Genomic DNA, 18,108 nt, shown 5'->3' on the forward strand with positions numbered 1-18,108 from the left:
TTTTTTTTTTTTTACATGAGGGAACTAAAGAGTTCTTTGGGCGATGATTCAGGTGATAACAGGCAACGAGACATTTTGTTCGTGGGTTTTTCCGCCATTGAATCAAATTTATGAAGAGCTGCGAAGCTGGTGTCATTGCAAGATGCTTCATGCGACGCTTTCCGCAGTTTTACTGGTTTCAAATGGTTCAAATGGCTCTGAGCACTATGGGACTCAACTGCTGTGGTTATCAGTCCCCTAGAACTCTAGAACTACTTAAACCTAACTAACCTAAGGACATCACACACATCCATGCCCGAGGCAGGATTCGAACCTGCGACTGTAGCAGTCGCACGGTTCCCGACTGCGCGCCTAGAACCGCGAGACCACCGCGGCCGGCTTACATGGTTTCGTCGATCACTTGTGGCAAGTAACTTGTTGTGTGCCATTCAGAATTATTTGGTCTTCTATTCCCTAAAAGCCGGCCACTGTGGCCAAGCGGTTCTAGGCGCTACAGTCTGGAACCGCGCGACCGCTACGGTCGCAGGTTCGAATCCTGCCTCGGGCATGGATGTGTGTGATGTCCGTAGGTTAGTTAGGTTTAAGTAGTCCTAAGTTCTAGAGGCCTGGTGACCTCAGATGTTACGTCCCATAGTGCTCAGAGCCATTTGAACCATTTTGAACCATCAGAACAAAATCGCTTTGGTTCAGTTCGAGACGCTTGGACACTTCCCATGTTGAGAGCCCTTCCTGGCTCAAAATAACAACGTGGACGCGATCGAACCGCGGTATTGACCGTCTAGGCATGGTTGAACTACAGATAACACGAGCCGTGCACCTCGTTCCTGGTGGAATGATTGGAAATGTCGGACCGCCTCTGTATAATAGGCGCCGTTCATGCATGGTTATTGTATTTCGTGAAATATTCATAGTGATCACCGACTCGTACAGGAAATTTATTTTCTTTGTTATGAGACTCGTGTGTTAACTGCAGCACCCAGCATACGCTACAGAGACCAGACAGACAGCAAGTGGTCACGCTTTCTGCTCCGGCGTGCGGAGTGAGCGGTAAGTGTGTGTGTGTGTGTGTGTTTGTATGTGTGTGTGTGTGAGAGAGAGAGAGAGAGAGAGAGAGAGAATGTGCGCGACTGTACGGCGTTGCCTTCCAGTTGACCTCCAATGTTCTCCCGACCTTGCTTTCCGTCGAGTGGACACCAAGTTCCCGTCACTGCTGGCCAAGCTGCAGAGGTAACGGACTGGCACTGGAAAGCCTTGGTAAATATCATCCACATGGAAATGATGTTATTTCACGACTGCCTAGTTCTCATGTCCACGTAAGTCTACATTGACACTGTGAGTACGGACGGGCAAACGTGAGCGTGGATGTGGAAACGTGTAGCTGTGTACTGCGGTCTCCAATTTGCGTACCGGAGGTTCTCGCACGAATTATGTGGGAATACGTATACTAGCAGCGCTGAGCGAACAGAATTTCGCCAAAGCACGAAATAAGCTTCCGCTCCTGGTCTGCCAGAGAAATATCATTACGTTCGAGTTCAGTATTTCTAATGGAAACTTCGTTGATGATTTGTGTCTCTGCCATCTTGAGTAATTTCATACTCATCGAGGCACTGGCTTAGTTTCAGGAAATACACTACTGGCCATTAAAGTTGCTACAACAAGAAGAAGTGCAGATGATAAACGGCTATTCATTGGAAAAATATGTTATACTAGAACTAACATGTGATTACATTTTCACGGAATTTTGGTGCATAGAACCTGAGAAATCAGTACCCAGAACAACCACCTCTGGCCGTAATAACGGCCTCGATATGCCTGGGCATTGAGTCAAACAGAGCTCGGATGGCGTGTACAGGTACAGCTGCCCATGCAGCTTCAACACGATACCACCGTTCATCAAGAGTAGTGACTGGCGTATTGTGACGAGCCAGTTGCTCGGCCACCATTGACCAGACGTTTTCAGTTGGTGAGAGATATGGTGAATGTGCTGGCCAGGGCAGCAGTCGAACATTTTCTATATCCAGAAAGACCCGTACAGGACCTGCAACATGCGGTCGTGTATTATCCTGCTGAAATGTAGGGTTTCGCAGGGATCGAATGAAGGGTAGAGCCATGAAACGTAACACATCTCAAATGTAACGTCCACTGTTCAAAGTGCCGTCAATGCGAACAAGAGGTGACCAAGACATGTAACCAATGGCACCCCATACCATCACGCCGGGCGATACGCCAGTATGGCGATGACGAATACACGCTTCTAATGTGCGTTCACCGCGATGTCGCCAAACACGTATGCGACCATCATGATGCTGTAAGCAGAACCTGGATTCATCCGAAAAAATGAGGTTTTGCCATTCGTGCAGCCAGGTCGTCGTCGAGTACACCATCGCAGGCGCTCCTGTCTGTGATGCAGCGTCAAGGGTAACAGAACCACGGTAGCCGAGCTGATAGTCCGTGCTGCTGCAAACGTCGTCGAACTGTTCGTGCAGATGGTTGTTGTCTTGCAAACGTCGCCAGCTGTTGACTCAGGGATCGAGACGTGTCTGCACGATCCGTTACAGCCGTGCGGATAAGATGCCTGTCATCTCGACTGCTAGTGATACGAGGCCGTTGGGATCCAGCACGACGTTCCGTATTACCCTCCTGAACCCACTGATTCCATATTCTGCTAACAGTCACTGGATATCGATCAACGCGAGCAGCAATGTCGCGATAAACTGCCATCGCGATAGGCTACAATCCGACCTTTATCAAAGTCGGAAACGTGATGGTATTCACTTCTCCCCCTTACACGAGGCACCACAACAACGTTTCAACAGGCAACGCCGGTCAACTGCTGTCTGTGTATGAGAAATCGTTTGGAAACTTTCCTCATGTCAGCACGTTGTAGGTGTCACCACCGGCGCCAACCTTGTGTGAATGGTCTGAAAAGCTAATCGTTTGCACATCACAGCATCTTCTTCCTGTCGATTAAATTTCGCGTCTGTAGCACGTCATCTTCGTGGTCTAGCAACTTTAATGGCCAGTAGTGTAGCTGTTGATCGTTGGATGCCTAAATGATACTGTTCCATGATGTTTTGCTAGTTACAGAAATCCACAAGGTGACAATTATTGAACTATATGACATTCTCCTCTGGTGTCAGGACATGGATGCTGTCGATGACCTGAATGGTTATTTTCATCTCATCTCAGCAACAGTTTTGGGGTTATTGCTGTACACCTTAATACAGCCCCACAGAAAGGAGTTGCATGTGACCCGAAGAATATGGCGGGCAATCGAGGCCCATGCCAGTAACCTGTGGCTACCCCAGAGCCAGAGTGCGGTCCCCAAAGTGCTCCTCCAGGTCATCAAACACTCCCCTGCTTCGACGGGGTCGAGCTCCGTCTTGCACGAACCACACATCTTGTCGAAACCAGGGTCACTTTGGATAACGGGGATGGAATCATGTTCCAAAACCTTCACGCACCGTTTGGTAGTCACCGTGCGGTCTAGGAATATCGCACTGATTATTCCGTGACTGGACACTGCACAGTCGCCCGTTAAGGGCGAAGAGACTTCTCGATTACGAAATGCGGATTCTCATTCCCCCAAACGTGCCAAATTTGATTACTGACTAACCATACTAATTCCCATCATGCCTTGCGGCCAACTGTGCAGTTTGAACGTCCTAAGGGAGACCGTCAAGATATTATGACGATTTTATTTCATTTGGTTCAATAATTGTCACGCTGTAGATAGTGGTTGTGCATTTTAAGAGCATAAAATTAAAAATTAAGTCACTGATATGACAGGAACAATCATTCGACGCAAAAACATCTCGCAAACATGGGCTTTAAAGTGCGTACCTTACGGGCTATTGAGCACTTCCTCGTCTTCGATACTGTGAGACACATCTCTTCCGCTGCAAGATCTTTGCTTTCCATATTGTTTTAAAACAACAAAATATGGTACAGTAAACGTTGTGCATATCTTAAAAGCTATGAGCAGTTGTTCATGTTCGCTACTGTAAAACACATCTCTTCTACTGAACAAGAGGTCATAGCTCTCATTCTAGAGCCTATGTTTCCCAGAAATTTTTTTGTTGTTTTAATCCATACCAGCTCGTCCCAGAATAGGGAAAGCAAAAAGCTTGCTGCAGAAGGGATTTATTTCACCGTCTGGAAGATTAAGACGTGCTTACAGCTCTGAAGGTATGCATTTTAGATCCAATATTTACTAGACTTTTTTTTGTTCCCAATGATCGTTCCTCTCACATCTCTGAATACTGATCATTCCTCCTCAGTCACGCTCTATAACTGGTAATGGTGAGAGACAAAATGTCGAAAGGGAATGAATCAGCTGGTGATAATGAAATGATACACTAAAAGCAGTGAACGAATATTGCATATTTGGACAGCACAATGACCAAAGTAGAGACGATATAAAATTCAGGCTGTCAACAGGAAGAAATGGGTTTCTGAAGAAATTTTTGTCAAATATAAATGTAAGGTTGGCACGGGTTCCTATCTTCGATTTGTTTCTCAAGATACCTACTACAACCCCTCCAAGTTTGGAAGTTTGCCGCAACATTTCTGGGACACCATGTACACGGCGCAACTTGACTAAAAGAAGGGATCGGTTCTCTGGAATATACGAATTGTCAATTTGGTGGCCAGACAGCCAGTTACTGGTACCTTAAAATGGCCTAGTACTAAAATTGTGCAATACTACGGAAACACACTGAAAACCAACACCTGAAGGTGGCAGTGACTCATTTCAGAAACAATCTCACTGTATGTGTTACTAATTCAATAACTCCTTCCGACGGAAGAGGGCAACAGTATTTTGCATGACGAAAGCAGTTATTGACAAAACAAACTTGAAATTACGTATAATTCGAGACCCAGCGCTCCTATATATGCCGTCAACACTGAATCACATCAATTTGCCCTCAAGAGAGCAGTGTGTCACGTTAAACGCTTCGGACATTAGCCTCAATATCACATAATAACGTCTGTAAGCAACAGCTTTGTAATTCTACAGATAAAACATACGGCCTCCAGTGCAGAAACCTGATATTACAGTCGCACAGATCGCATGTTTCATTTCACGCAAGCCCACAACGTAATCAGTGTTAATGGGCAACACAGTATTAACTGAGTCGCATATGTGGCCACTAATGAAAATTTGTTCGTAGCCGGTAGTCGAATCCTTGATATACTGCTTAACAATTAACAATTAGACTATTTAAATATGTCTCCACGAATGACCAAAACTTTGTCACTGACGTTCCTACCTATGATTTCACTTCCAGATGTTCCACCACGAATCATGTGTGAACAGAATAGCAACACTGGGAAAACGGAGTCTCACGAAAGCAAGAAGAGTTGGTATGGCACAGAAATTTTATTACATTGATTTCAGCACTTCTGAGAAAGGCTCAACTGATATTTCGAGTCATTGCATTTTGACTGAGATCATCCTCATCGAGTCATTGATCAGTAAATACAATTGAATTCATGTTAATTTAAATCTCGATCGGTGGTTATATAAATGATAAATTTCACAATGTTTTATTAGCTGCAGAACACTGAAAAGTGTTTTAATTATTATTGTAAAATTTAGATAAGAACTTCATTTTTAATAGCTTCTCACTAATATTTCGATCCCCCTTCGTCTGACAATCTATCAGTTTTAAGAATAGTAAAAAGTTTTAATTAAATGCTTCGTTACCCTAAAAACTCATAGAGAATCCGTAGAACCTGTACCGTCTACACAAGGAAAAAAAAATCCATTTTTCGATTAAACCAACATCATTACGAACGAACGTAAATTTTGTACACATATTAACTATAGATACTTATAACGTTTTCAAATAAATGTAATATCACCGTACCATCTCCTAAAAATTCGTATAACTCTTTAGCGATGGCTGTATGACTTACATTAAAAATGCCTTTCATTTCTTGATTGAACCAATTTGATTAGAACACGTATCAGTCTACATAGGTTTTTCACATCCATTAACAGAAGAATGTTATAAAGTTTTTAAATAAATAACTTTAACCTATAACGACCTAGGAAATCTGTTACTCATGAGAGATGGTTGTATGGCTTACATGAAAGTAATATCACCTCTCATTTCTTGACTGATTGAATTATATTACGAATGCGTGCGAACAAAGGTAAATTTTGCAGATCTGCAGTATCAGCCGAAGACATGCGGTAAATATAAGTGTCTGTTATCACTTATAACAGGACACTTATTTATAATTTTCTCCTCAGATCTCACGTTGTCACATACAGTTCACAACACTGAGCTGTATATTTAACGTAAGACACAGGAGTTCTACGCAAAAAAAAAAAAAAAAAAAAAACAAAAAAAAACACGAACTTTAGCAAATTTAGCAGCCCTGCTGGTAAGAACTATATAGAAATCTAACAGGCGATTCGTAGCACTTTTTACTGTGCACCAAGAAATGTAATAAAATATAGAAAAGAACAAAGAAACAGCTGACAGTGCACAGAAGAGAAAGCACAAGGAACGGAAGAGTACTCACTTTATAACCGTCTGCTTCATGCTGTTGGTCATCGCCGTTGGAGAATTACAGAGATCGAAGCTCCTCTGAGCTCCGAACAATTAACGGTTGAGAAATAAGTGCCCCTTTCCGCGTTTTATCACAGTTTATCAGCGTAGAATTTATTTTCGCCGCGTCCCGGAAATGTGTTTCTCGGTTTAGAAACCTGGAACGTCAGTTGCACGACGTGCGAAGCAACAATGCCTTATTCGTACAGTCGCCGTCAAAGCTCTTCGATACGAGAGTCAGAGACGTGTCTACGGCAGCAAAGATAATAATTAACTCCCGCCGCCTGTTGCTTCCGACGGCGATTGTCGAGCACTGCGATGGAAAGGCGCCGGCCTGCAGTACTTGTAACGTCAGGCGACAGCCAATGGCGTCGCGTCGGGTCGCGCGCCGTCAAATGGGGGAGTTGGCGCGGCGGCGGAAAGGAGGGGTAGTGGAAGGGCGCGGGGGGTGGGGGTGGGGGGGGGGGGGAAGACAGTCGCTCGGCGGCGTCTTGGCCGGAAACAGTTGACGGCCCGGTTGCATTCTAAACACAAGAGGCCCCATCAGAATGCCGCGTTGCTAGCGCCTTGATTAGACCGACTCCGTGAGTTGGAAAACGCAGCCGCGGGCCCTTTTAAGCTTCGTCAACACAGACGAGCGCGCGCATCAGTCAAGTTCAACGCCTCTTCAAGGACGGTTTTACGTAACCCAAATAGGAATGCGCTATCGGTGACGAGCCTGTTAGGAAAAGATCACAGATCAGAAGAGAAACTTTTACTATCTGATACAACGAATGATTCACCCTCGGACAGAATATACAGTAATGGAAATAAGTATTCGTACACTAGAGCGTGGAAAAGTAAACTACCTTTGTTGACGATATGAAACCAGAAACACTAACGGGATATGCACTATACGCATTGGCCAGTCGCCAATGCAGCTGTGCTGGTATATAGAACGAGAATGAACAAGCCTTTACAAAACAAAATACAAAAACGTCTGCCAAGTTCTCTACTGCGCTGGGAATTAAGTTTCATACACCGACAGAAAATGACACTTCTAACAAAGCCAGAACATGTTTAATACTTCGTATGCATACCCTTCCGATGTATTACGTCTCGCAACCTCCGTAGCGTGGAATGGACCAATTTTCTTGTAGTTTCCGACGTGATACCTTCCCATTCTCGAAGGAGAGCCTCTTTCAAAAAGGCCTTACTACGGATGTCGTGTTTCCAGCTCACTCGACAAGTGTTCGATGGGACTCAGGTCCGGACTCTGAGCTGCTGTTTTAAGAGTGTGTGGAGTGTTGTAGAGCAATCACAGCCGGACAATTTGCGCCGTATGTTTGGGACCATTGTCCTGTTGGAAGTAATAATTTCTAGGAAGACCCAAGGCGTCAACACTCTGTTGTAAGTTCTGTTTGAGAATGTTCACATACACAAATCTGTCCGCGGTACCTTCCACAAACACTAATTTTCCGACACCGGAGGCTGACATACAGCTCCATACCATCACTCCACCACCTCCGTGCTTCACCGCGGGTTGGATGTTGTTTCGGTCGAGGTCTGTATTCGGTCTTCTGCAGACCAAGATCCTACCACCATTGTGCACGATATTAAATTTGCTTTCATCACCAATACAGTATCCCAGAAGTCTGCTGTCTCGGATACATGTTGTTTCGCGAATTCCATCCGCCACTTACTGTTCTTTTTGCTGATGTAGGGCTTTCATCTCGGGACCGTGGCTCTGTAGCCCGAACGATTGAGAATGGTACGAACTGCCCTCGGAGTGATGTCCTTCCGGAAGTGGTCATGTACATATGCGGATAGTGCCGACGCTGTCGTTTTCGGGGTTTTCTTTATGATTCTTAGTAGCATTTTGGTCTCTCTTGTTGTAAGATTCTGTGGACGACCGTGACGTTCACTGTTTATTATTTATTACATGTCTGTCCTTATATCGCTTAATGATAGATTGCACAGTCGCTCGGCTTCGTCCTATGATGTTCGCAATTTCGCCATACGACTTGTGTTGAATATATCGGGCAACAACGATGCTTCGTTCCTCAGTGGTCGTTTCCTTCCCCTTGCGGCCCAGTCTGCTGTTCCACGGTAGCCACGTCCGACGTGCTGTCGCTTCACGGCTGCCACACGACTACACAAGTGTGGCATGCACTCCGGGGCTGCGTCAGCCGTTTGTTTGGTTGAAGAATACATTTTGCCCTGTCGTAGACCGTGCGCAGTTTAACATATTTTATTTTCCCAGAGTAGATTCATGGCATACGGGAAGCTTCATTTCCAAGAACATGGGTTATCTGACGCTACATCATCGTACTTATTCGCATCGGCACTGTGGGTGATTACTATCCCAACACACCATCGTAGTTTGTCACCACCTACTGTATGAATACTTATTTCCATGACTGTACACCGCTACTGACGTTCGTGACGTATTCAGATTGTCAGCTGCACCTACAACTGACCCGAGACCACAAGTTTAACAGGCAATGAATACTCTTACCGTGTTCTTTTCAAAATTTCAGTCAACCACAGCCACTACCGCAAGAGGATCAGCGTTTACTTAGCCTTTGGAATAGCTTACCCCCTCCTCTGCCTCTTATTCTCATAACTATCATCGGCATCATCATCACCAGCTGTGTATCATCAGAAACACTATTACCAAAATCATCACAGCCATCACCACTACCACCAACAACCACCACCTAAGTCACTATTACTACCACCTCCACCCTCTTCATCAGTGTCATCACAATCATCATTACTACAAGTAACATATTCATCACTACCATCACAACCACCACTATTAACATCATCACGATGAACATCAGCACTTTCATTGGCAGTACTATAGACACCATTACCACCACCACCATCAGTATCATCATCATCATCATCACCAGTTACTACTCATCAACACTAGTACCACCATCCCAACCACTATAACTGTCTTTATTTTTTTATTTTATTTATTTATTTAACCTGATCAGATTAGGGCCATCAGGCCCTCTCTTACATCGGACCAGTGTTCCACACATGCAGCGTTTCACACATCAGCGTTACATCATGAACATAGTTTAAATGAGAAAATTAGCTTACTCTAGTGACAATATGAATAAAGAGTAGTGACTAAGACCTAATAAAGTAAATGCGGAAGTATTTTTACAACAGTTGCTATAAATACAGATTATGATAAAAGCAATAATAATAACAGTGAAACAAAAAATCAAATAATAATGATAAACATGACTAAGACCTAATAAAGTAAATGCTGGCAGTATTTTTACATCAGGTGCTATACATACAGATTATGGTGAAAGCAATAATAATAACAGTAAAAAAAAATCAAATAATAATGACAAACATGAGAAAGATTGGCAATAGTAATGAAGGTTTGTGCAGATGTACATTAATATCTTGGTGTGTAAAGTAGATGTTTACTAGTATAGCGAGTTTTGGGTAAGGGAGGTTTAAGGAGGGGGAAAGAGGGAACTAATGAGGTGAAGTGCACTCATGTACAGAGGAAGGCATTACTGTTGCTTAAGTAGATACGTCATTAACTGTTTAACACCATAATCTGCACCACCAGACTCATCATTGCTATAGTTACCATATTCATTACCACCATCATAGCTATCACTACTACAGTCATCATGACCAACATCAACACTTTGACCATCGGTACTACCATCACTACCACCATCATCATTTCACCACCATCATCATCACCAGTACATTCGTCATCATCTGCAGCAAATCACTATCATATTCATTACTGCCATCACAGCCTTAATTACTATCATAACTATACTCAGCTTCAGGACTTCCATCAGCAGTACTATCAGCACAGTAAGCTTCCCATCATCACCATTACTACTAACCGCTACCAGCAACGACATCCACATCACCAACAGTCATGAACACGACGATCTCCACCAACACCATCATCACATCCATAAGTTCTGTTGTTAATGCAGTTTCAGTCTGAAGACTGTTCTGATGCTACTCTATCCTGTGCAACCCTTTTCATCTCTGAGTAACTACTGAAACTTACACCCATTTGAATCTGCTTACTGTATTCGTTACTTGGTCTCCCTTTATAATTTTTACATCCCACTCCCCCCACTTGCCTCCAGTACTAAATTGGTGATCCCTTGATGACTCAGAATGTGTCCTGTCAACCAGTACCTTCCTCTAATCAGGTCGGTCATAAATTTCTTTTCTCCACAATTCTGAGCAGTACCTCCTCATTAGTTACATGATCTACCCACCTAATCATCAGCTTTCTTTGTACCATCACATTTCGAAAGCTATTCTCTCCTTCTTCTCTAAACTCTTTATTATCCATATTTCACTTCCCTATGTGGCTACACTTCATGTAAATACTTTCATAAAGACTTCCTAACACTTGAACCTATATTCAGTTTTAACAAATGTCTTCTCTTCAGAAACGTTTTTCTTGCCACTGGCAGTTTACATTCTACAACCTCTCTAGTTCAGCCATCATCTACTAGTCTTAGTTTCTCATTCACTGATCTAATTCCCTCAGCATTACCTTATTTAATTCGACTATGTTCCATTATCCTTGTTTTTTCTTTTAATGATGGTCATCTTACATCCTCCTTTCAAGAAACTGCCCATTCTGTTCCACTGCCGTTCCAAGTCCTTCACATTGTCTGAGAGAATTACAATTTCGTCAACAAACTCGAAGTTTTTATTTCCCCAGGGAACGTCTGACACCAGACGAGTGTAACCCCTATGTTTGCGTGGTAGAGTAATGGTGGTGTACGCGTACAAAGAGAACTTGTTTGCGCAGGAACCAGCCCACATTCGCCGAGGCAGAGGGAAAACTGCCCAAAAACCATCCACATCTCGCTCCAGAAATCCGTGCGTTAGACCGCTCGGCTAACCAGGCAGGCCACGCTGACCTTACACACAAGATGTCAAGTGGATAAAAATAGCGCATTATAAAAGGTTCATCACCACTGAAATATTTAAAACCAAACAGCACCATGTGCAACAGGCTATGTCCGTATACATTGAAAGGAGTGTACTGGGGCACACCTGTATCTGGCACCCGAAGATGATACGGATATTAATGTACACTAAACTGAAACTATGATACACACATCAACTGAAGTTTTGAATCACCTCAGTTTCGGAACCTGTACAGAAAATTGGAATAGAGATCAGCATAAACATCATTTCCTCCCTTTTCATTGCTCATGGAAATCACACATTGCATGTTGATCACTGTACAGCAACAACTTCAGAGGTGGTGGTCCAGACTGCTGTACACACCGGTACCTCTAATACGCAGTAGCACGTCCTCTTGCAATGATGCATGCCTACATTCGTCGCGGCATACTATCCACAAGTTCAACAAGTCACTGTTGGTCCACATTGTTCCGCTCTCCAACGGCGATTCGGCGTGGTTGGTCAGTCACGTCGTCCATAAACAGCCCTTTTCAATCCATCCCAGGCATGTGCGATAGGGTTCATGTCTCGAGAACATGCTGGCCACTCTAGTCGAGCGATGTCGTTATCCTGAAGGAAGTTATTCACAAGACGTGCACAATGGGGGTGCGAATTGTCGTACATGAAGATGAATCCCTCGTCAATATGCTGCCGATACGGTTGCACTATCGGTCGGAGGATGGCATTCAAGTATCATACAGCCGTTACGGCGCCTTCCATGGCCAGCAGCGGCGTACATCTGCCCCACATAATGCCACCCCAAAACAGCAGGGAACTTCCACCTTGCTGCACTCGCTGGACAGTGTGTCTAAGGCGTTCAGCCTGACCGGGTTGCCTCCAAACACGTCTCAGACGATTGTCTGGTTGAAGCCATATGCGACACTCATCGGTGAAGAGAACGTGATGCCAATCCTGAGCGGTCCATTCGGAATGTTGTTGGGCCCATCTGTACCGCGCTGCACGGTGTCGTTGTTGCAAAGATGGACGTCGGCATGGACGTCGGGAGTGAAGTTGCGCATCATGCAGCCTATTGCGCACAGTTTGAGTCGTAACACGACGTCCTGTGGCTGCACGAAAAGCACTATTCAACATGGTGGCGTTGCTGTCAGGGTTCCTCCGAGCCATAATCCGTAGGTAGCGGTCATCCACTGCAGTAGTAGCCCTCTGGCAGCCTGAGCGAGGCATGTCATCGACAGTTCCTGTCTCTCTGTATCTCCTCCGTGTCCGAACAACATCGCTTTGGTTCACTCCGAGACGCCTGGACACTTCCCTTGCTGAGAGCCCTTCCTGGCACAAAGTGACAATGCAGACGCAATCGAACCGCGGTATTGACCGTCTAGGCACGGTTGAACTACGGACAACACGAGCCGTGTACCTCCTTCCTTGTGGAATGACTGGAACTGATCGGCTGTCGGACCCCCTCCATCTAATAGGCGCTCATGCATGGTTGTTTACATCTTTGGGCGGGTCTAGTGACATCTCTGAACAGTCAAAGAGATTGTGTCTGTGATATAATATCCACAGTCAACGTCTGTCTTCAGTTCTGGGAAGCGGGGTGATGCAAAACTTCTTTTGATGTGTGTGTTATAAACGATGTATGTCTTTGATAGGCTTTATAAAGCGGAACACTGACTGCGCACGGTCGAAAAGCCAAAGATAGTGCTTCTGGTCTAAGATGGTAGTGTAGACGTACGAGAGCGCTTGGCCCACAGTTGTTGTTGGTAGCAGTCTGTGGGGGAAAGACGATGGGGAAGGCAGTTTTTGTGGGGTGCTGTGTGAAGCCACCAAGTGTTAGATTAATTCAGATATGACAATACTGTTCAACTTGGAAGCAGAAGTCATCATGCAAGCAAGTTAATCATATTAAATAACTGTGGTTCTCGTTTTTGAAAGCCTGTTAGTATAGATGAGTGGGCTGATAATTTGTAATTGTTGAGTAACCCCAGAATGCACGTGGCCTGTTTCGATAAAAAGGCTAGTTAGGTATTTCATTTTTGCAATGCTTCTAAGATTTGTTAACAGAACTATATGTAACTTGATGATTTGCATTTATACTGGTTTAATGAGGTTAGATAATACTTGCTGTTTAAATCTCATTGTTTGTGAATGAATTGAGAGTGAAGTAACTTCAATTGTCAGATTTTTTGAAAAGACAAACTTAGCTTGCAATACAATTTTGCTAAAAAAAAAACTCAGTGTTAGTAATTCACAACGATCAGTATTGCCTCCCTGTCCAGGTCATATGTTTTTTTAAAAAAAGTTGGATTTTCCATAAATGTTCTCGTTTATCAGTCAAATTTATTTCATGTGCATTTCAAGTATTGTGGCCAGCATTGTAGACTGCTGAGCCTGGAGCTAGCTAGTATAATTATATTTTTTTTATGAGAGACCAGAATATATCGCGTTCCACCGTTCATGTTTTAGAGGTAAGACAATTTTAATTTATTGTTATGTGCCGAGGGACCAAGGTTATGACTTTTGAACAGGGCCAAGTCTGGAACCGCGCGACCGTTACGGTCATGGGTTCGAATCTTGCCTCAGGCATGGGTGTGTGTGATGTCCTTAGTTAGGTTTAAGTAGTTCTAAGTTCTAGGGGACTGATGACCTCAGATATTAAGTCCCATAGTGCTCAGAGCCATTTGAACAGGGCCAGATGATTCAGTGCCTAAGGGGCTGAATGTGTTTTTGCAGTGACTGTATTTCTTTATTGGTTCAAAATGGTTCAAATGGCTCAGAGCACTATGGACTTAACATCTGTGGTCATCAGTCCCCTGGATTTAGAACTACTTAAACCTAGCTAACCTAAGGACGTCACACACAACCATGCCCAAGACAGTATTCGAACGTGCGATCATAGCAGCTGCGCGATTCCGGATTGAGGCGCCTAGAACTGCTCGGGCACAGCGGCTGGCCTTTTTAGTGGTACCGGGAATTGCGTTGCCCAATCAGTAAAGTTTTGCTGACAATAACGCAGAGTAAGCATACCACTTGCAGTTACAACTCGCTACACGATAATTCGAGTTCAGTACCTATTCCACAGATAATTCATTCAACATAATCGTAAAGTTATTTAATTCACTATAAAAGAAAGTTACAGTAGTCAAAGTTAATTATTTACAAAAGAAAGTTACAAAATATTGCTCGTAGTTGCTTGTTAGATAAGACAGCCATGGTACGCAGTAGCACAACTGTTTATATATGCTGGACATACTGTAAACAGTGCGAATTCACTTTAAATGGCTATAAGATATAAGTGACAGGCATTGTTGCAAATAAGCAAATAATAGCTGTCAGTTGAACCTTATGCTCTCCGTCTTCAGGCCACAAGTGGCCCATCGGGATGATCCGACCGCCGTGTCATCCTCAGTTTAGGATGCGGATAGGAGGGTCGTGGGGTCAGCACACTGCTCTCCCGGTCGTTACGACGGTATTCTTCGACCGGAGCCGCTACTATTCGGTCGAGTAGCTCCTCAATTGGTATCACGAGGCTGGGTGCACCACGAAAAATTGCAACAGCGCATGGCGGCTAGGATGGTCACCCATCCAAGTGCCGGCCACGCCCGACAGCGCTGAACTTCTGTGATCTTACAAGAACCAGTGTATCCATTGCGACACAGCCGTTGCCCATTGAACCTTTTCCCGATTTAAAATGGATTCACACTGTTTACTACTCTTTAGAATATGTCCAGGATATGTAAACATTTGATACCTGTCAGTTGTAGCTCACACGCCATTTGGGTGATGTTGGCTGTTGAACGGTTTTTCATAACTGAACAAATCGCCCTTCAGTCTTTAGGAAGAATTGAGCGCCATATGCACCCCGGCAGTTCGAGCCACGATCAAGGCAAATTGTGGACACACCCCACATTTATGTCCACTGACAAGTGTCGGAAATTTTTGATCACGTAGTATACTTCCAAAGCAACCGTCAGTTCAGGATTCTGTGTTATCAGTGGCGTCTCGCATTGATGCCGTAGGAAATAAGCTATAATGACGGGGAAAAAAATAAGTTGTGCGACATAAACGAAAGTTGGAAGGCGTGTTTCTACGGGTGATGTCTGTTCAAATTTCGTGCCAGTAGCATGACAGTGGTCCAAATAGAGCCACTATGATGGTGCGATTCAGAGTAGCTTTAAATACACTGTGTAACGCGCGTGAGCTTTAGGTAGCTTTGAGACTGTCCGTGGTGAGTTTATACAGGGTATTACAAAAAGATACTGCCAAACTTTCAGGAAACATTCCACACACACAAAGAAAGAAAATATGTTATGTGGACATGTGTACGGAAACGCTTACTTTCCATGTTAGACCTCATTTTATTACTTCTCCTCAAATCACATTAATCATGGAATGGAAACACACAGCAACAGAACGTACCAGCGTAACTTCAAACACTTTGTTACAGGAAATGTTCAAAATGTCCTCCGTTAGCGAGGATACGTGCATCCACCCTCCGTCGCACGGAATCCCTGATGCGCTGATGCAGCCCTGGAGAATGGCGTATTGTATCACAGCCGTCTACAGTACGAGCACGAAGAGTCTCTACATTTGGTACCGGGGTTGCGTAGACAAGAGCTTTCAAATGCCCCCATAAATGAAAGTCAAGAGGGTTGAGGTCAGGAGAGCGCGGAGGCCTCGGAATTGGTCCGCCTCTACCAATCCGTCGGTCACCGAATCTGTTGTTGAGAAGCGTACGAACAATTCGACTGAAATGTGCACGAGCTCCATCGTGCACGAATCACATGTTGTGTCGTACTTGTAATCACACATGTTCTAGCAGCACAGGTAGAGTATCCCGTATGAAATCGTGATAATGTGCTCCATTGAGCGTAGGTGGAAGAACATGGGGCCCAATCGAGACATCACCAACAATGCCTGCCCAAACGTGCACAGAAAATCTGTGTTGATGACGTGATTGCACAATGGCGTGCGGATTCTCGTCAGCCCACACATGTTGATTGTGAAAATTTACAATTTGATCACGTCGGAATGAAGCCTCATCCGTAAAGAGAACATTTGCACTGGAATGAGGATTGACACATTGTCGGATGAACCATTCGCAGAAGTGTACCCGTGGAGGCCAATCAGCTGCCGATAGTGCCTGCACACGCTGTACATGGTACGGAAACAACTGGTTCTCCCGTAGCACTCTCCATACAGTGACGTGGTCAACGTTACCTTGTACAGCAGCAACTTCTCTGACTCTGACATTAGGGTTATCGTCAACTGCACGAAGAATTCCCTCGTCCATTGCAGGTGTCCTCGTCGTTCTAGGTCTTCCCCAGTCGCGAGTCATAGGCTGGAATGTTCCGTGCTCCCTAAGACGCTGATCAATTGCTTCGAACGTCTTCCTGTCGGGACACCTTCGTTCTGGAAATCTGTCTCGATACAAACGTACCGCGCCACGGCTATTGCCCCGTGCTGATCCGTACATCAAATGGGTATCTGCCAACTCCGCATTTGTAAACATTGCACTGACTGCAAAACCACGTTCGTGATGAACACTAACCTGTTGATGCTACGTACTGATGTGCTTGATGCTAGTACTGTAGAGCAATGAGTCGCATGTCAACACAAGCACCGAAGTCAACATTACCTTTCTTCAATTGGGCCAACTGGCGCTGAATCGATGAAGTACAGTGCATACTGACGAAACTAAAATGAGCTCTAACATGGAAAGTAAGCGTTTCCGGACAAATGTCCACATAACATCTTGTCTTTATTTGTGTGTGAGGAATGCTTCCTGAAAGTTTGGCCGTACCTTTTTGTAACACCCTGTATTAGGCAAGATTGAGTTTGAAGGTGACAGAGACGACTTTATCAACACCTCACAGTTTGAACGCGGTCGTGTGGTAGGGTTATACAAGGTGTAAATTTTAAGTTGACAAACCGGAATAACTCGAAAAATAAGCTTCACAGGAAAAAAAATGTGTAGACTCCAAAGTTGATTATATTCGAGGGGGACATCTGTTGGTGCTAAAATTAGCCCGCCACCCCAGCCGCCTGGGGTGGGGCGGGGGGAAACTTCAAAATTTCAAATGGGAACCCCCATTTTTTATTGCAGAATCAGATTCTACATAAAAAACTACGTGTATTTTGTCTTAAGCATTTGTTCTGATTCTTGGTAGTTGCCGCTGTAATTCAAGAAAATCCATATTCTCATTTTTGCGTGGAACATGGTTGTGGACAAATAAAAAATGAGTTCACTCGTTAGTAAGTAGGATGTTTGGTTAGTGAGATAGCAAGTCAGATGATCTGTTTGATAATTAAAAGTTGTGTCGCTTCATGACCACGAAACAAACAAAACTTATCCGTAAGTCTGCAGGCTTTCGTGGCCGTTGTCACTGAAAAAATCTTCCCGGTTATTAGGCTGCGTCATGTTTCTTCTAAAATGTTCGACGTTTCGACACATCTGCTGGGATCTTCCTCAGGATCTTCTGGTGTCCACTACTGCTAGGACACTGTCAGAAACAAGTGTAGCGTCCACTTGTAAAGGGGAGTTTTCTGGCGTTCATGCTGGAGTAGAGATGGCATTGGTTAAAATTCATACGGCTACCATTGGTGGGCCATAGTC

The 18,108-nt window shown here is 44.3% G+C and overlaps 1 protein-coding gene across 3 annotated transcripts in view; it reads right to left on the minus strand.

Moving 5' to 3' along the window:
* LOC124553575 (neprilysin-2-like) overlaps positions 1-18,108 on the minus strand; it is a 479,037-nt gene that overhangs the window by 326,109 nt on the left and 134,820 nt on the right. Inside the window, exon 1 of one of the 3 annotated variants that reach the window (XM_047127421.1) lies at positions 6,538-6,914. The exons of the other annotated variants lie outside the window; for them this stretch is intronic. Within the exon in view, the coding sequence (XP_046983377.1) occupies positions 6,538-6,569 (32 nt within the window). The 5' untranslated portion in view covers positions 6,570-6,914. Of the gene's footprint in view, positions 1-6,537; positions 6,915-18,108 lie in introns of those variants that run through there. 3 annotated transcript variants of the gene reach the window in all.

The sequence above is a fragment of the Schistocerca americana genome, chromosome 11 (genome assembly GCF_021461395.2).
Source record: "Schistocerca americana isolate TAMUIC-IGC-003095 chromosome 11, iqSchAmer2.1, whole genome shotgun sequence".
In the NCBI taxonomy this organism is placed as follows: Eukaryota; Metazoa; Arthropoda; class Insecta; order Orthoptera; family Acrididae; genus Schistocerca; species Schistocerca americana.